The 20430-nt window shown below is 42.9% G+C and overlaps 1 protein-coding gene across 1 annotated transcript in view; it reads right to left on the reverse strand.

Annotated features, from left to right (window-relative positions):
- Positions 1 to 20430, reverse strand: part of LOC147717693 (butyrophilin-like protein 2) — a 157589-nt gene that overhangs the window by 94613 nt on the left and 42546 nt on the right. Inside the window, exon 4 of the mRNA XM_086924479.1 lies at positions 5927 to 6280. Coding sequence (XP_086780605.1) covers positions 5927 to 6280 — 354 coding nt within the window. The remainder of the gene's footprint in view (positions 1 to 5926; positions 6281 to 20430) is intronic.

The following is a 20430-nucleotide window of genomic DNA, read 5'->3' on the forward strand; positions in this document are numbered from 1 at the left end:
CACAGCGGAGCACAGACCAAGGAAAAACACAGTAACACATACTACGGCGTCATAGATCACCGAGCACAAAAAGGGCATATAGCAGGGTCACAGAGCAGGGACCCAACTAAGAGGGATTTCTACTCAAGTCAAGGGGACATGGGAAAGGAACAAAGAAGTGACCACTCCGAGGAGACCGAGACCCAAGAAAAGAAGCAACAAGGGAAAAGGGAAGGGCAAGCCATGAACTTGATACCACAACTGTTCACAAACAGCATCACACAACAGAAGCTGAAGGACTGGACTAAAGAATAACTAATACGAAAGAAGGATCTAGCCAGCAACAGAGTAAGGATATAAGGACCACGAACGGAATCCTGCTAGGTTGGACACATGAAACCCAAGGAAAAAAAGCAATTTATGAGCCAGGGATTGACGAAGACACAGAAATATCTCTCCAAGAAAAGGACAATAACATCACCTTAATCCAGTGTTCGAAGATTATAAATCCCAGACCTACAATAAGTGGGACCCAGTCATACGAAAGTCATATATTTAACATACACTACAGGGAGAATGTAGCCCTCTCCCCCCCCCCCCGGAAAGTAATCAAGGGAGTCGACCAAGAGATATGGAGAAATTTTAAAACTGCTAGAAACTATCCCAGGGCTAAAACATCTAAACTCAACCCACTTATTGACAGTGGAATTTTGCCAGCAGGGAAAAGGAAACATCAACGAACAAACACTTACAACATGGCAAACAGAGGAGATTGCCCAACTAATTATGAGTCAAAACCCTCTATTTGACACATGGGGCATAAGGCTGTCTAAAGCCATAAAACCATGATATCCAGACCCTTTAGGGAAAAAAACACCCAGGAGGAAAACGCTGGACAGAGCCAGGTAACAAGTAAACAGGCCTACTCAGTCCTCTGGCAAGCGAAAAGAAAAAGCCCAATGTCAACAAGATGTAATGAGACCTTCGTAGGAAAAAAGGCATTTACAGAGCCCGACATGGATCGCTGGAGTTGGCTCCCGGGAATCCTGAACAAAGAGAAATGTAACTGACCATTTTGCAAACAGGCATCGAATTACCGAGAAGGGACCCTCCACCTTACCTCATGGAACATAGCTGGAGCGAAGAAATCGTTAGAAGACGGCAGACCTCTACAAGACTGGGTGACATGCAACATGATTGCCCTTCAGGAGCTGCCTCTTGCGGGATTTATACACTTGAGCACACCAGCCAAAAAACACAGGAGGCACGGACTCCTGAAAGGCTGACTAGCAGTTTATGTATCAACAGCAATCAAAATCCATGCAGAACATAAACCTCTTTATGGGCCAAATGCACAACTGGTAAAACTTTCATTTTCAATGAAAGAGGAATTCAGAGTGGTATTGTTAATCAACACCTATACACATTCATTGTCGAAAGGAAAAAAATCCCATTTTGCCTTATTAACAACCATAATCACTGATATACAAAACACCAACCAATCCTGGGATATCCTCATAACAGGAGATTTCAATTCAAACTTCATTTTTACACCAGAAGAGGATGAGAAACTTGTAGCAGACAATATGTCCTGGAATGTACAACCTCAATACCAGTTCAAGTCGGCTCGCTTCGACCTTGCGGGGCAGCAACTAGTGAAAACACTTAAATACCTGGGCTTGAGAATAATAAACGGCAGAACCTCTGAAGACTACCCACCAATGTATACCTACTTTGGAGGGAAATCGCAATGAAGGTATGACTACACAGCGTTATCACTAATGCCGTTTCTTACCCGGTTCACCACTGAATATACAACAAAGCTCGACCACTCGTACCAACATATTTACTTTAGCCTAAATCCACCAAAGCATCAGATTAGCACGACAGCTGTAGAAAGCATACTCTCAATTGCCTTGAAAAGGCTGAAATAGACAATGGAGCATCGATGAACTACAAGCTAAAGTACAGGGATTCAAATGGAAAGTGAAAGAAGCAATCTAAACAAAATACAAGAGTAGGTAAAATTTATGGATAAACTAATAACAATAATGATTAGTAAATCAAAACAGGCCCAAGACTATAAAAAAAACACACCAAAACCGAATGACACTCTCAGACTGAAACAAGAACTAAAGAAAACTCTAAAGGAACAAAATAGAACTGAGTTAAATACAACAAGATGGAAAGCATTATGTAACCTAAGGAAAGAATACAAAAAGAAGATATAGGAACATAAAAAAAAGATGTGAGGACAATTTCTGGGCTACACTACTACATGATAATAAGAAAATCAACTCAAGTACATTCTGGGAAACAATAAAAAATCTGAATAGGTCCATCAATCCTCTTGTCTCAAGTGTACAAGAACAAGACAGGGCCAACTTTCTAACAGAAAGATTTACAGACATCGAACTTACGAACTTTCAAGTAGGTAAGGAGAATGAGCAAGAAAAGGCCTGAGGTCAAGTTGAACAAAAGAACAATGGCATCTCCTTTATGCAAGAAACAAACAGCACTACACCCGATACCTTACAACTGAGCTAAAAGCTGAAGAAGTTCAAAGGAATAGAGTGGCCACGAGTGCTAGTGGCTTAAGGACCATACTTGAAAGTCGAACCGATAAACTAGAGGACATAAAAAGAATAATTTCGAAGGGACGGGGAACCGGGGCACCAGGCCCAAATGGAATCCCCCAGAGTTCTGGGGAGAGAGACTAAAAAAATGCATTTGAAGTAGTGGAGAACATAAAGCAAATCCTGCCGAGCTGGCAAGGATCAGTAATTTCACCAGTCTACAAAGGGGGTGATAGATCCTCCCCGTCCAATTACAGATTATTTGCACTACTGGATGTAGACGCAAAATATTATGCATCTCTGATACTGGTAGATTTTATCACCTGATTAGACAAACTAAAACTGATACCTGTCAATCAGACAGGCTTCAGAAAAGGAATTGGGACAATCACAAACATTTTGTCACTCTCGCTGATTGCCGACATATACAAACGGAAGAAGCAACTATTGCACCTCTGTTGTGTCGATTTAAAGGCAGCTTTTGACAGTGTGTATCGTCAAATCTTATGGGAAAAATTGCAAGCCAAGAAAATCCCCGAAAATATACTCAGAGGAATATTTCTCCTGTATTCCAACATATGGATGAGAGTTAAACTGGGAGACGGTTCAAGATTATCAAGGAAGGTCACCACCACAAAAGAGCTTAAACAAGGGTGTGTGCTGGCACTGCACCTCTTCAATCTTTTCATGGCAGACCTGGCTCATAAGCTCAACAAAATCAACTCCCACCTACTCCCAGCTGGGTACACTGTCGTTATCCCACCTATAATATGCGGACAATGTAGTCCTGATTGGCCTTCGTAGGTCGCTCACAGGTAGGCTGAAATATATAGCCGACAATAAGCTAGAGATAAACACATCGAAAAGTAAAACAATGCGAGTTAGTGGATACCCGTTGGCCAAACAGAATTTTCAATTTGAGGTTGAAAAGCTAGATGAAATCTCTAATTATAATACCTGGGTTTATACATTGGCAATACTGAATCATCAAGAGCAAATCGCATATATGATGCAGAGAACAAACGCCCTATTGTTTGACTTTAGGACCGTAGCTAAAAAACTAAAGGGGCCATCATTTAAACCCTTACTAGCAGTAATATCTGCCAAAATGCCACCAACATTATCATATGGCAGTATTGCATTACATGGGAAATACTCAGACCAGCTAAATAAACTGCGAGTGTCAATATATAAAAGGGTCTTTCAAATCCACCAGGTTGCATCTCCAGCTCAGGTGAGACTAGAATTTGGCATAAAAAAACAAAATATTAGGGAGGATGTACGCAACCATTAAGCAATGGTATAGACTGAAGCAAAATACAGCAGAATCAGAATTGAATAAAGCTTTGAGGGAGAAATTAGAGAAGGAAAACAAATCTCCCTACAATCAATTTCGACAAAAAGCTTTGTTAGTAACCTGTACAGGGGAGCTTTGGAACACCAACCTCTCGTATTCATCCTTCAAACAAGCCATAAATAAATCTGCAAAACTCCACTCCCTGCTAGTAGATAAAGATGTCTTCAATAAGAGAAAGCAAGCCTGGGTGGTAATCAATAACTATAAGACCCTTACCCAAAGCCTATATCTGAATACTACATTCCCAGCCCATCGTAAGTTCCAACTGATGGCCCTACGATTTGGCAAACTAAAGTCCATCGTGTATCAGCCAGCATGGGTCCACAAAGGGCCGAAAGAGTGCAGACTATGTGGGAGCAGCAAAGTGGACTTTATCCATCTAGTCTGTATATGTCCCAAACTTTCGAACGCATGTGTCACTTTATTAAAGAATGCAATGAACAATAGAAGAAAATAAGGATGTGCAGATCAGCTATCATAACTGGGTTGGACCCTTAATAAACTGTCAACTGATAAAGTTCCTCTCCTCACTTGAGCAAGCATTAAAAACTGAATCTCCAGTTACCGCCTAGCAATGTGTACCGGGAAGGTTGAATGAAGAGAGAGGCAACACGCTAAGCAAGAATAATGGCTTGAAAGAATATTTTTAATATCTCATCGGAATAAGGACTAATTATTGCTTTTATCTATTCAGTGTTTACCATATAATTCTGTACATATCTAATTATTATTAAGTTACTCATTAATAGTTTATCATACATCATTGTACAAACTGGAATACTAATAAGTGACAACAAAAGTTTTTTTTAATGTTTTTAAAGTAATTTTACAATTTATTTGACTTTTGACTTAGATAATACAGGGACCAAATTGTAATGGTTTTAATTAACTGAAACATTAAACATTTTGAAATTTTTGTTGATGTCTTTAGCAAAGCAAACAGTTTGTTGAGGCAATTTTTAGGAAAAATCAAACACTTTTATCTGGAGCACTTCCCCCCCCCCTAAATTAAATATTTTACTAGCTTTTTCTTATTTTCTTGGTCCCCTCTAAAGGGATTCGCAAACTGTGGGTACCTGCAGAATTGTTAGGATGTTTGAAAAACAGGTTGCACTTTTGGTATGGATACCTTATATGAACGAAACGCTATGGCAGCCTAAGTGCAAACTTCTCCAAATAGCCAAATAAAAGGCTCAGCATTTGGGGGTGCGTGGAAGGTCCAGAAATTTAGGGGTTAAAGTCCAGTGTTTTTCTCTTATCCTTTTCTCTATTTTGTGCTCTCTACTGCATGTGTGGTTTCCTCAACTCGGAATTTGACACCTTCTGAAAGCTGCAGTTTCAGGGTGTCCTTATATAGTGTCCAATGAGTGTTTCATGATAATTTCATTTGCCCACCTTCTACAGTAATACATCTCAGAATTGTTATATATGGTTGTTTTTTTATCTTGTGACTCCAAGCTGCATGTAAGGCTGTTTTGACAAGTGTGTGGTGAATTTATGGAATCCCTATAAACAGGGATGGGTGACTGACATTGGGCCATGGGTCTAAGTACTTCAGTCCTACTTGGGACGGGGGTGGGGAATATTCAGGTTTTCTGCCTGTATTGATAGGTCAAGGTTTCAAGTGTAGATAAACAAGGTCTGCTATAACAAGATATCACCAGAGCACAAAGCAATAAAGAAAGAAAGGAACCTTAGCTGAGCAGAGAGCAGCATCTAGCTTTCAGCACTTTTTTAGCTCAAGGGAATAGATAAAGAGAACATCCAGTTTAAGGGTCACATATTTATGTCCTCGACAAAGGGGAGGTGCTAAATGTATTTGTTAAGTTCAAAGACATATCCTCATTCCATCACTTACCTGTTGATAGCCAGCTAGCTTTGCGCACTAGAGAAACCAAAGCATGTGTACATATATATATATATACATACATACATACATACATACATACATACATACATGTATAAGGAAATCAGGAAGAAGAAGCAATACCAAGACGCTGAACTAACCCCTCACCTGATACTTTGAGCTGCAGAGCAGCCTCAAAAAACGCAACCTTTGATTGGATCTGGCATAAGTACGTCCCTTTATCAGAAGCACTGATCTTCCTCAATCTCAAGCCAACAATTCCTTTTCCGATATCTTCTGTAAGGATCTCTGTCCTCCCACGGAAACAGGGGTCCTGTTTCAGGTTGTCATCGCGCCCATTGCGGTATATGTGGACTACGGACAGCGAGCAGCGCTCAGGATAGACCCATCGCACCTCCATCATCTCAGCACTAACTTCATTGGTTAGAGGGCAGAAGAAGTCCACATCTTCACCAACAGCAGCTTCAATAGTTTGACTGGGACTTTTGACTGTAAAAACATCTGTTAAAACAGGAAATTAGATAAGTTGGATGCATAAGTGATAATACTTTTTAATGTGACCATACAATCTTAAGGAAATGCTGCTTCATTTTAAAAATCCCTAACCTAAGTATATCTCTTTGTTAATTAAAGGAAATGTACTTTCCTTTATGGTTAGCGCTTGTCTTGTAATGATGACATTCTAGGCCATACGTATAAGGTTAGCACAATAGGCTTGACTTACAAAATATGTAAAAAGTTGAATTTATCGTGATGAATCTGAAATACGAAGTTACAGAATCGATATTTGATGATTTTTCAGTCTAAATTCCAATTGAAGCCAGGGAAAAAACTTCCATTGTGGAAAGTGTTCTTCTGGTCCATGTATAACACAGCGGGCCTGATTCACAGAACTAACTTAAGACAAAATCCTAATCTTACTACTTTTGGTATTCACAGAAGGCCTTTATTAGTAGTAGTTAGGATTTTGGCTTAAGTTTGCCTTAAGACAGACTTAAGACAGACTTAAGACAAACTTAAGACAGTTTTTATTTATTTATTATGTTAAGGAACTCTTTATGAGGTCCACATAAAACAAAATATACATACAAAACAAGAAATACATAAGATATTATTCCATCACAATTAGAAGAGACATCCTAGTACAGGTCCAAAAAACATTTAAAAAAGTTGTACAGTTTAAAAGAAAACATTTCATTAGGTGGGTTAATCAAGGCCGCCTTAAATGAAGAAGCAGATAAAATGTTGAGTTGTAAGCAAATTGGTCTTAACCATCTACGCCTGCAAGACATCAGTGCAGGACAAACAAACATGACGTGATCTAAGTCCTGATCATACAGTTGACAGAGATCACAGCGTGCCGAATGGCCATACCAGCTGGCATGTAGAACTTTCAACGGAAGCAGATTTTGTCTTAATAAGTACACAAGGCGTCTAACGCCATGAGAGATGTTCCAGTACATATAAGGTTGAGCTTTCCGCATGGTATAAGACTCAATAACAGGCGTACAACCTTTTTTCGCTAGACAGAAGTCTCTATCCTGACAAAACCCCAATTCCCAAGAGGCTGACTTCAGAATGCTTTTTAATTGATAAGAGGATAATGAGAATAAAGTCTCCTCATCCAATTTCAATTGTAGCACAGCAAATCGGAAGTTTTTTACAATCAAGGAGAAATCATTAAAAGATCCTAATAATTCATTTTTTATAAGATCTCTTAAGGTATTAGGCTCACTTTTAGATAAAGCTACTACCCAACGTATGATACTTGCCAGACCTTGAACCCAGCTGCTACGTAAACCCAGTTCCTGTCTCAAGGAAGCAGTCGAATTTGCTGTACCTACAGACATTAGACTACGTAAAATTTTCCCTTCCGCTGAATTAAAAAAGCTCCACTTTTTTAGATCAATTAACTCTGTTCCGTATAACAGGGAGGCAGGAACTTTCGCTCTGAAAACATCTAAAAGAATAGAAAAATGCCTTCTACCTGTGGCTTTATACAGGGAAACTAAACTCTTTCCCTGTGAAATAGCCTTCCGAGAGTTATTGTCAATGTGTAATTTGTCACTTAAATTATAAGTGACAATTTTACCCAAGAAGGTGTAAGATTTCACACTTTCCAATTTTTTTCCCCCCACAACCCAAGGATAATTAAGGCATTTGGGCTTCTTTCTACCAGAGAAGCAAATCACTTTACTTTTTGCCGTGTTTATCGATAGGAAATGATTTTCAGCATATTCAGAGAGTGCTTGCAACCGATTGTTCAGGCCCTTTGGGGTGAGATCCAAAATCAAGATGTCGTCTGCATACATAAGGCATGCAATTGGAACTCCGCCCAAAGACGGGGCAATACCGGCGCAAGCAGAGAGGGTGACGGGTAAGTCAACTGTATATAGGGAAAATAGCAAAGGAGCCAAAAGGCAACCTTGCTTCAACCCATTAGACGTAGAGATTATTTTAGATACAAACTTAAGACAGACTTAAGGCAAACTTAAGACAGACTTAACTCTTAAGTCTGTCTTAAGTTTGTCTTAAGTCTGTCTTAATACTGTCTTAAGTCTGTCTCAAGTTTGTCTTAAGTCTGTCTTAAGTTTGTCTTAAGTCAAACTTAAGACACAATACTAACTTTACTACTACTAAATGCCTTCTGTGAATACCAAAAGTAGTAAGTTTAGGATTTTGTCTTAAGTTAGTTCTGTGAATCGGCCCCAGCATTATTATACACTCCTGGAAGATTAAGACTGCGCATCAACGTAAGCAGTGCAACTAAACCCAAATCAGACATAAACCTTTCAGAGACCAGTCACCGTCATTAGTGAAAACAATCTGATTTCAATTACTGGATCTGCCTTGCAGTGCTCATACTGGTATACATTGAATTATGGAACAGTACTTGACAAGTCTCTGCACAGTGAAGCAATGGCAAATGCAAAGTTCTCTTCAGAGAATGGTTTTAAGACCTATGGTCAATGCATCAACCCATGATTTAAAAACTGATAACTATTTTGGCATTAATTGTCCAAGAACGACATCATGTCCTCCAGCTTTTTTTTCAGTTAACCGCACAGCTTGCCACACATATGACAGCTGTACTGCTTTGGTGCATAAAAAGTGGCTTGAGGTGCTGCAAATGCATCCACCTTGGCTGCCTGACTCATATTCACTTTTGTCAAATCCTTCCTCCCTCTTGCAGCCACGCGTGTCTACTGTACTCCGTCCTACGATTTCCTTTCTCCCTTAACATCTCCCTCTTTTGCTTTCACTAAATCCTCCTCCTCTCTTCTTGCTTCCTTCCCCATTTTATCTACACTCCTCTCTGTCTGTTGCTTTCTGTTGAACATCCTTCTCTTGCCTGCATCCTATTTTTTCTATTTCTAGCCCCACCCTCCAACATCATCTTGCTCTTGGCCCACACTGTACTGAAGCATAAAATGAAATTAAACCAATTCTGTGGAATTTAATATTTTGGTTTAACTGACTTTATTGCTATAAAGAAAAGGTGCATCGTTCTGAAATGTCGCTGTTAAATACTACATGCATTCATTAAGTTAATTCAGAATACAAACATTTGTGAGAAACTCTTTCAGGGGTGTTAAGTTAGGATAAACATTAACCGTAGCAATTTAAAACTAAAAAATAAGGTGCCAATGAAAAAATAACCTTTTTTTAATTTATCACGTCTATTCAAAGCAAATATGAGAAAAGTGAAAGAGTGGTGCACTGAGATAGGAATGAGAAGTTAAACTAAATGCATGTATTACAAAATAAAATGTATACACAATCTACATACTTACCCACAATCAGTGTGCATTTAACCATACGGTATAACAAAAAATGTTTGATAGACAGACATATAGACAGACTAGCACGTCATTGTAGGACTGCGCATGCGCGTGCAGTCTTACACGACGTATGTCTGATGTAGGGGATTCTGCAGGACCAGGGTGAGGAGGAGGAGGGCAGCCGAGAGACGCCACGATAATGTTAAGTGTGTTTTATTTACCATCATTTTTATTTTATAAAAGGTTGTCTGACCATGTCAGAGTCAGCATTAAAGCTGAGGATGCTAAGATGCTGGAATTGGGGGTAATTGAACCTTAAGAGAGTCCATGGGACAGTCCAGTGTTGCTGGTACCTAAACCTAATCCTCAGGGGGGGACTCAAGGAGTTAAGGTTCTTTGTGGACTACAGAGGATTGAATGCAGTCACAAAGACTGACGCTCACCCTATACCTAGAGCTGATGAGCTCAATGATAGGTTAGGGGCTGCTAAGTACATTTGATTTGACTTCAGGTTACTGGCAGATTGCCCTCACTGATGGAGCAAAGGAGAGGTCAGCATTCTCCACACCAGAGGGACATTATACATTTAAGGTAATGCCCTTTTGTTTAAAGAATGCACCAGGCACCTTCCAAAGGATGGTGAATAGGTTCTTGTCTGGGTTGGAACCGTTCAGTGCAGCTTACCTAGATGATATAGCTGTATACAGTTCCACCTGGGGGATCACTTAAGCCACCTAAGGGAAGTGTTTCAGGCCATGCAGCAAGCAGAACTGACTATTAAGGTAAGTAAGTGCCAAATATGGCAGAGTTATGTGGTGTACCTGGGCCACCTGGTAGGTGGGGGCCATGTACAGCCTCTCCAAGCAAAAATCCGAACTATCTTGGATTGGACAGTTCCTGTTACCCAGACTCAGGTCAGGGCATTACTTGGACTGACAGGGTATTACAGAAGGTTTGTTCAAAATTATGGGACCATTGTTGGGCCCCTAACAGAACTGACTTCTAAGAAGAGGCCCAAAAAGGGCTCAGAAGGCTTTTGACAATCTGAAAGCTGCTATGTGTTCAGCACTAAGGGTGGGCGTAAAATCCATTTCGCGGGCGAATTTGCGGATTTTCCGCGATTTCGCGATCCGCGAATCTCGCAAAATCGCGGTAAAATCCGCGAATCAGCGGGGACGAATTTTCAGCCAAGCAAGGGTTACAGCAGCAGGTGCAAAAGTTGAACCTAATTTCTTTGTAACCTTTTACAAAAGGGTTACAAACAAATTAACTTCAACTTGGACACCTGCTGCTAATTGCTTCCTGGCGCCTCGTTGCCTACTTGCAACTATTCTCTGACCCTGCTCTGACCCTTGAAGCAGGGTCAGAGAATAGTTACAAGTAGGCAACGAGGCACCTGTCCAAGGAATTAAACCTCATCAGGAAGCACTCACAGATATAAAAAACAGGAAGAAGGGAGAAGATGGCAAATACAGCCATTTTGAGTTGTCAGGAGGGGTTAAACTAAAAGAGACCTTTACAGCACAATTTTCATATGCATTTTGCTAAAAATAAAAAGCTGTATGTTCTGTAGGGGCAACTCAGGAATCTGGCCCTTCAGAGATCCGGCCTCTCTTTCTTTCTCTCTCTCCCTCTCTCTTTCCCTCTCTTTCTCTCTCTATCTATCTATCTATCTATCTATCTATCTATCTATCTATCTATCTATCTATCTATCTATCTATCTATCTCTCTCTCCCTCTCCCATAAACGACTGCATGGGTAACTTCGCTATGCAAGCGGCTCGCGAAGACGCAAAAAGCCCCGCGAACACGCAAAAAACCCCGCGAACACGCAAAAAACCCCGCGAACACGCAAAAAAACAAAAATCCGCAAATTCGGACAAATTCGTGAATTTTGCGGATCGCGAATTTGCAAATCCGCAAATTTGCGGATCGCGAATTCGCAAAATTCGCCCATGCTTATTCAGCACCAGTACTGCTGGCCCCTGACTACACAAAAGAAGGTGTGGTTCAGACAGATGCTTGGAGCAAGGGATTGGGGCAGTACTGTCACAGCTAAATGAAGAGGGCCTTGATCAGCAAGTTGCCCTCATTAGTAGGAGGCTTCTTCCCAGAGAGCAGAGGTGGAGTGCCATTGAGAGAGAGGCTTTTGCTGTGGTGTGGTCCCTGAAAAGGTGAGACCATATTTGTTTGGGACTCACTTTCGTGTTCAAACTGACCACAGACCTCCCAGATGGCTCATGCAGAAGAGAGGGGAGTATCCCACGCTGTTAAGGTGGTCCATTTCCCTGCAGGGAATGGACTTCACAGTGGAACACAGACCTGGGGTTGCCCATGCAAATGCAGATGGACTTTCCAGGTTTTTCCACTTAGCTGATGAGGATTACCAGGGTGTGGGTTAGTAACCCATCACCTTTCGTTTGGGGGGCTATGTTGTACAGTCATCCTGTGCCCTGGTCACCCCCCAACTTTTTGCTGAATGGTACTGGTGGTAACTGAACCTGCCTGACCCTGGGCTCTGCCTAACCAGGCCCAGGGCCAGTGCTATGCTGAAAGAGACACATTAGAATACAGTTAAAATATCTACATACACTAGGGTACACAATGGTGTGGTGGGGCATGACCTACCCTATAAGCCCCTAGTATATAATAGGACAGGGGGATTGAAACTACCTAGAAGTCCCTAGTACCCTAGGGCATGGCAGTTTAGAGGCCAGCAGCTCTTTTGGACTTGCATGTGTGCACTGCCGAAGCCTGAGGTCAGTTTAAAAGCAGCCCTGGTGCCAGGACTGCTTTTAAAAAGTAAATTGTGCCCAAACGTGACTTTGGGGTTCGTGGCACCTAAAATGGATAACCTACAATGTTTTGGCATATTAGGAACCCCCAGGGTTTCCCCTAATAGTCCCAGGGGTGGGGGGTCATATATTTATAAGATACACCCTTATAACATGAGTTTTATATCCCCTGGGTTAAGTGACATTTCACATTTCACTCCCCACATTGTGGTAAAATGCTGCTGCTCAAATTCGACTTTGATGCTAGGAGCACTGTGGAGGGAGGATCTGCAATATTTCTACAGATTCAGAACCCCTAAAGTCTCCCCTAGTTGCACATGGGCTGTGGGTCCTGTAAAAATCAGTGAAGTACTTATAACATATATTTTTATAAGCCCTATTGCTAGAAAAATGGTCCAAGTCATTTTCCCCATTGCAAAATCCCAGGCCTCATAGGTTAACATGACAAGATGTTAGTAACTAATAACTCTTGATAGGAACAGGCTAGAAATCCCATTCAAACACTTCCCAGAATGGTATTAATAAATCCAACAATATCTTATTGTTGAATTTCTCCTAAAGTGTACATACAAGAAGTTATTAGACTTTCTTGTTTGTACTTCCAAATTCAGCATTATAGTGGTCTGCTGTGATTGGTCAGAGTTAAGTGGATTAGTCAAGCTGCCTTTAAGAGGTGATAAAGAGCCCCTTGGGGTTAACCAGCTCTGCTAGGAGGGCAGTGTGCTGCTGCACAGGAATGCCAGAGCAGGGGGAGGAGTCGTAAACCATGGTCTTCAAAGGCAGAGGGATGGCCACAGTGTTAGTTTCCACTCTACACTTTTGACCCCAACCAGACCTAGGATTAGGGAAGGCATGTGCAGATGGTAGGGGGAAAGTCTATGGAAATAAGCCATCCTAGGGGGTGTGTTTAGCCAGCTCTTGACTCTCTGCTGGAAAATCAGCCATTATGAATTTGGAAGATCTCGTGCACTGTGGGACAAAATAATACTACACTCTGCAGGATGTGGCCATATTTTTGGGGAGTTTGCCTGCTCCCATTGGTCAGCAGTGACCTTCTGCTTGACCCGGAGAACTGGGAATAAATATCTGAGAGGGGCAGAGTGCATGGCGCACTGAATATTGCAGGAAAGCATGTAGGGCCTGCAGTAGGAGAAACTCAAACAAAATAGTGCTTACAGACTAAATAAGACATACTGTGCAACAACAAAGGCAAAAAGGCCAGTCCTCATGGGAGGTTACAAGGGAAGAAAAGGCGATACTAAGGAGGGACTAACAAGCCTATTAATGAATCAGAAGCCACCATTTAAAAATGACAATTACACAAGCCAATGCAAAATTTGAGAAGCAAGTGGGCAGAGCTTCAATCCCACACTCCAATAAAGCATGCCTTGCAGAGCAGCGCATGCGCTGCCCAGGCTCGACCTAAAAAGTGAGGACAGCTCTGACAGTGGTAAATGTGTTACGGTCGACAGTGTTGGTTAAAGTGACCACATACAATAGGTGTTTACAAAGCATATTGTAACATAGAGGCAAGGTTCACATGAAATGCACATTTACGACAGCATATATGAGGGTTGGGAACACGTTTTGGCCTTCCGTCAGTTGCTTTAGCTGGCGCTGGATTACACTGCTCAAGTCCTGATGTGCAGAGAGACGGCAAAGATAAGTTTGGGATTTGTGGTTCTTAAGTAGATAGGTTGTGAGTATTAAAGACATGGATGAGAGGCTCCAGTTTCCAGATTCAGTGAGGTCGCCCATAAATGGGGGCCCTAAAAAGGAATCCTAATCATCTTGAATGCTGCATTGAGCCAACAGGGCTGGAACCATTTTCTGATAGGGACTACTACTGAGACCAAGGTTCAAAACCATGATATATGAAATAGTTATTGCAGTTCTCTAATGCTCCGAGGGTGGGTTTGGCAAAGTAACCCTAGATCGAAGTTTGTATATACATTGAGTACCAAGAATTATCCAAAGATCCATGGAGAATAAACGTAGATTGATTCTAAAAACAGTACTGGTTCCTGTTAAAATATTCAGGAGCAGCCCCGCGAGGCACTGGAGTAAAAGGTATATCGATTGGATGGTGGTCTTTTATAAACCCAAGGAGCCGCTTCAGTTAGCTTGAACCCAAACGCGTGGTGATTGAACGTCAATCAAACACTTTGTTCCTTTTTTGTAAGCCAAAGATCTTGTACTTCAGCATCCAAAGGATATATAATGTATTTATTTCTTTTATCTTCTGCAATTGATGAAGTTCGAGTTGACAGGAATGTGCCACAGAACCGTTTTGACTTTCAGCCCTGAAATGGAATCTAAGATCTTACCAAGGTCCAAATTGCAATTGACCCAAAACTGGCCTTTCTGAACAATCAGGTTCTCGCTTCTAACAAGCTGGCTGTGTTCCAACACAAGGCAGTTATGGCAATTGCATTAAATGCAGTTTTGCAATCTCAATTCTCTGCCCCCATGGGGAAACGATATCTGTAGCCTAACATAAAACACAGTAACGAACCTGGAGGTGTCCAGGAGGAGACATTTCTCAAAGGGGAAGGTGGAGGAAAGTATGAATTAATAGTGGGGATTGATTTTCGATTTATACAAGGAAGATTTGACTTAGGTTTTAGAACAAACAACAAACAGCCCTCCCAGGCTTTGTATTAGCATTTTGGATTTTGCATTGGTATCCGTGAAGTAAGATTAAAACTTTAACAAAATCTGCAGGCCAACACAGCGCCTACGGGGTGGGGCGGCAGCTATTGTTAAAGTGAAAGCGCAATGCAAATATAAACACGCACCGCCAATGCCAAAGCCGAATGAAATGAAATGAGAAAGAAAGTGCCTACCGACTAAAGAAGGAGAACATGTAACGCCGCAAGTAAAAAATCCAGTCCTGATGGGCGGTCGCAAAAGCAGACAGAGCGGAAACAAGGAGGTACTCATTATCAATCGGAAGCCAGCATTTACCATGGAAAATGACACCAGCCAATGAAAAATAAGGACAGGGCTTCCACACCACTTTTAAAACATACCCTACTATAGCTTGCCTTGCAGCGCGAGCAACACATGCACTGCAACACTAGTCTCGACTTAAAAAGGAGTAAATGTATGCACAAACATTTTTGGGCTGGAAACTGAAAGACCAGTAAGTCTCCTACAGAGAGCTCCTATTTGGAGCCAACCCTGATATAAAAATGTCTTATCCAACATGAGGAGGGGACCCCATGAAGAAGCAGGCAACGTTAGTGGATGAGAGTTCAGTCAAATAAGGGAAATTTATCTTGAGTGTGAACCATTACTATGACAGTGCCAATTTAAGAAAATCCCTTTAAGAATCAGAGGCCTTTTATGTTTTTGATATTAGATTGGGAGGTTGTTAGGTGAATTATACACAATACTACTCACTGCTCAATAGGTTCTTCAATACTGAATAATTTGCACTTGGGGTTCAGACATTACAGTGGGCCCTAGAACACCATGCTGGCAGGATTCAACAGATAAAAGGAACCGGGATCACTGTCTCCTCAGTCAAAAAATGTCATATTGAAATGGCCGAGCATCTTCATGCTATGATGTCACAATGTGTATTTTACCAATAGCATGGGTGATTGCACTGAAATTACTTCAGTTTCCACAATTGGCAGATAACATGTAGATCTACATGGCCAGTGCCTGTGTTATTTGTGTTTCCTATATGCAAAGAAGGACAAGCATATTTCCCCTATGTCTCTTTCCACTGCACATCTGTGCACTCATGCCCCAAGGTTCCCACTCACTGCAATTCTGTTCTGCTTGAAATGTGAGTCTTGTGGTATGGTCTCATGTTGGACTTGATGCTTTCTGCAGGGTCATCCCTTAACCTTTTGTCTTCCTCCTCCTATTTTTGCTGAATTCATTTTTGGTGGCCGTAGGACTCTGTGCACGTTACCACTGCTAAAAATGTTTGTTGTCTCTCTGTAAAACATGTTAGAATAGACTTAAGCCCAATTGGCACATTTAATTTACTTGTGAGTCCCTGTTAAAGTGGCACTACAGGTACTATGGGGCTGTAAACTAAATGCTACTAGTGGGCTTGTAGCACTTATTGTGCCACCCACTTAAGGAGCCCTTTACACATGTCTCAACCCTACCAAGTTTGACCTAGCAAAATAAACCTTTTGCCAAGCCTATACCTTCCTTTCTAATACATATGTCACCCCTAGGGCAGGCCCTGGAAAACCCAGAGGTCATAATGCAGTGTATTAAAAAAGTTGTACATGTACTTTAATATTTTACATGTCCTGGTAGCGCAAAACTATTATATTTGTTTTTCACAACTGCAAGGCCTACCTCTCCCATAGGATAACACTGGAATTGCCTTATTGCACTTAAATAACTGTAATTTCCAAATGGGAGCAGGTAACCAGTTCCTGTTTGGTGTCTTTGGAACTGGAATGAAAAATCCTAACTTATGGTAAAGTCGGATTTTAAATTACAATTTTGGAAATGCCACTTTTAGAAAGTTGTAAACAACAGGGGTTAGATCCATAAACACGTAGTGGGGGCTAGACCCTATATTAAATCGCAATCAACACACAGTGCCCACACCACAATTACTCAATACTTGTTTTAGAAGGGTAAGAAACCAATTTATTGTCACTTCCCTAGACAGCGTTACTTTGTGTCCATTATTTTATGTCTTTTTCGTATTTGCAAAAACTCATAACAGAAAGAAGGACAATAGGTTCAAATATTTACAAGGCTAAATAGACTTTGCACATACAGTACCGGCTGGTCCAGTATTCAAGTGTTTATAAGTCATTGAGTTACTTATAATTTCCCCCCCCCAAACTTAGTTTTTCTCATGTTCTGATTGTAATAACTGTTGTTTGTGATGTAATTGTTATTATTTTTTTGTAATTTTTTTGTAATGCTTGATGTAAAAATGTTTTCTAATGTGTAAATAATGTTGTCTTTACTGTATGTACAACCCAGGAGGCAGACGAGCAGCAGCACGGCAGCGAGGAGCCCACATCAAGGAGAAAGGCACCCACACCCAGCCGCAGCGAAACAGGCAGGCAACGAGAACAAGGAAAGCACCCTGCACAGCTTCTCACACAGACCCCCGCACAACAAGCGCCCAGGAAGGCCAAAGGAACCGCACACCCAGAAGGGAAGAGGTCCACAGAGCCACCAGACCCAGAACAAAACAGAGGCCAAAGAACAGCCAAACCAGCCACCACGGCAGGCAGCAGCGCACACACCCATCCAGACCTGGGCCCAGGAAAGCACCCCAGAAACCGAGACCCAAAGCCCAGCGCCGCACTCAGAAGCATGGCGAGTCGATAGGAGGCACGAACCAAGGGTGGCAGCACCAAAGACGGCAGAGGCAGCCGACAGAACACAACCACACCCTGACTCCGAGGAACCCTGCCAAGTCGGAAGGAACCGCGAGAAAATGAGATCCGACGAGAAACACTGGAGGAAGAGCGCCCCCGCCGAGACTAGAACCTGGACCACCCACCGCTAAGTCGTCCGTCCAAGTCGAAAGGGCATGACAGGCAGAGTGTCAGGGACAGAGCAGCCCCACCACAGAGGCAGGTAGCACACCCCCCCCCCCCAGACCCGGGCCCATGAGAGTAAGGGACAGAGCAGCCGCCCAGCTGTCATGCAACCAGCAAACAGCAGAGGCCAAAAACAAACCTCGGTCGCACACCCCCATCCAAGACCTACCAAGATGAGGCGAGCAGAGGGGGCGTAGGGCAGCATGCAGTGTAGCGCCCACACACACAGGCAGCTCCGGGATCAGGGCCTGCAGCTAAGAGGGCAGAACCAGAAAGGAAATGCAAACATTTAATCACAGGATGTCGAACCAATGCCGAGGACCGAACTTGGGTCACCAGCTCCAAAGTCGGCAGCATTTGCTGTAACGCCACATGCACTGGCACCACATGGAACACACCAGAACAAGATATGCCGCATCCGAGCACCCTCTAGGATTTAAGGGCCACCACTGACATCAGAACCTCAGTTCTTATCCAACTTGCATCGAAGAGCACAAAGAAGGGACCTGAGATGACGACAACAGGATCAGCAAGACAGAGGGACCCCTGCGAGAGCAAGAAGCAACCTCAGACTCTCCTGGACTAGTGGCCCTAGTAACCTGAAAACTACTGTTAAAACAATGCTCTGGATCATGTGCAGACCATCGGGCCCTTCGAGGGATCGCCCAAATCCACATGGTGTAGTGCATCGTAGAAACTGTAATCCTGCCTGCCATAAAGTAACAGGCATATATCATGGTCCCTGGGACCACCAGATGTTGAAATATCCAACTGCTGTACTTACCTCTGCAATTCTTGTTGGTTGCCAGTCAGAAAACCGACCCCGCACTCGATGCTACACCTAGAGGGAACTCCATCTGATGTTCATCTCATATCAATAGTAGCCCCCCAGTTTTGTTTTTTCATCCTGCTCCCCGCAGCACCATGTAAGCGGTAAAAGTAGCTCTGCCACCGCTGCAGTTGGCACCAGGGACAGCCTGAACAACTCTGGTTCCGGTTCACGCTGCTGCATCGGCAGCGACAGCGAGACAGTCCAGCCCAGCCCAGCCCAGCCCAGCCCAGAGTCAGAGCTCAGGGTCCGGGGTCCAGGACATCTTGAGCCGGCCAACCTACACCCGCATCTACATCCGCTCTGACGCATAAGGGACGAACTGGCGGTCTGCACATGACGGCAGCCGCCTCCCCCCCTCCTCCACGGAAAGCGGCCCTGCGCTTCTGGATCAGGTGCGGGTTGTGGAGAGAGGAGTGAGAAGTGAGGAATACGGAGGTGGGTGTGATGGGGGAGCAGCGTGCAACTCACAGAGTGGCAGGAGTGACAGTGCGACAGAAAGCCCAGGACCAGGCTTCAAAGCATTAAGGTCTGGCCAGGCCAGGAGGCGCAAGGTAGTAGGTGGTTGGCGATTAGGCAATTAGAGGCCTCTGGAGAGGGGGCACAGAGTAGCAGACCGACAGCAGATCGACAGCAGATCAGCAGGTCTGCGAGGGGGAAATTTCCATACTTCTAGATTCCCCCATCGAAGAAATGTCACCAGTGACCACCAGAGACCACCAAGTCAAGCGCAGGATGGTAGAAAGCTAGTGAAAGTAACTGGGAAACAGGACCTGGGGGGGACATCAAGCCCATATCAGTACACATCAGCTTCAGCACCAGTAACACCCACTCTAACCGCAGCAGGGTTTCAGCACAGAGGGCCTCACAATAACATTCACACTAGGGGCAACCCAAGAGCACCCAAGAGCATCTATTCTAGGACTCATATAGCCTCCAATACCCTCCTATAGTTTTCCACCTTCATATCATAAATCACAGCAACTTACAGCAAGAAAAAAAAAGAAAAGAAGGAAAACAGGAGGAAACACAAGGAAGAAACACAAGCATAAGTGCAAATACAACACAATACAACACAACGTATAATTGCACCAAAGCTGTATAAAACAACTATACAATAGCAACAACAACAACACTGATAACAACAGGATAGTGACTGAAGGATGAGATCAGGCAAAGTGAGGCAGACTCCAAAGTAGTCCCAGACAACCAGTGGCACAATTCAAGGGAAAAAAGGACAAAATACAAAACAGCCAGTAAAAGGAACAGAAGCTAACCTGAAAAGCCCCCTAATATCACCAATCTTAACATTGTTCAGGAACCAGGAAATTAGGAGCACCATGGGAAAAAGTTCAGGCTTTTCATTTCTTAAAAACTCTGGGGCAGTAATTTTCTCAACACCTAGGGACATACCGGGTCTTCCAGCACCGCTTACCCCACAAAGGGTGGCATACATTATTGGAACAGAAGAGTAAACCATGTGCCTAAAAATCCACAGCTGACACATCAAACCAAAAGGACCCAAGCAACCAAACCTCTAGTAAAAACTTGGGTCAGGAAGCCAATGAAAAGGGTAGTCAGAAGGTAGATATGAACTCAACACGCAAGCAAGAGAGGTAACATCTACGCATGATGACCAACACCCTGAGATACTCTCAGACGACAAAACAAAAAACAGCACCACTGGGGGTTACTCTGAGATA

This window comes from Lissotriton vulgaris, chromosome 5, assembly GCF_964263255.1.
Source record: "Lissotriton vulgaris chromosome 5, aLisVul1.2, whole genome shotgun sequence".
Taxonomy (NCBI): Eukaryota; Metazoa; Chordata; class Amphibia; order Caudata; family Salamandridae; genus Lissotriton; species Lissotriton vulgaris.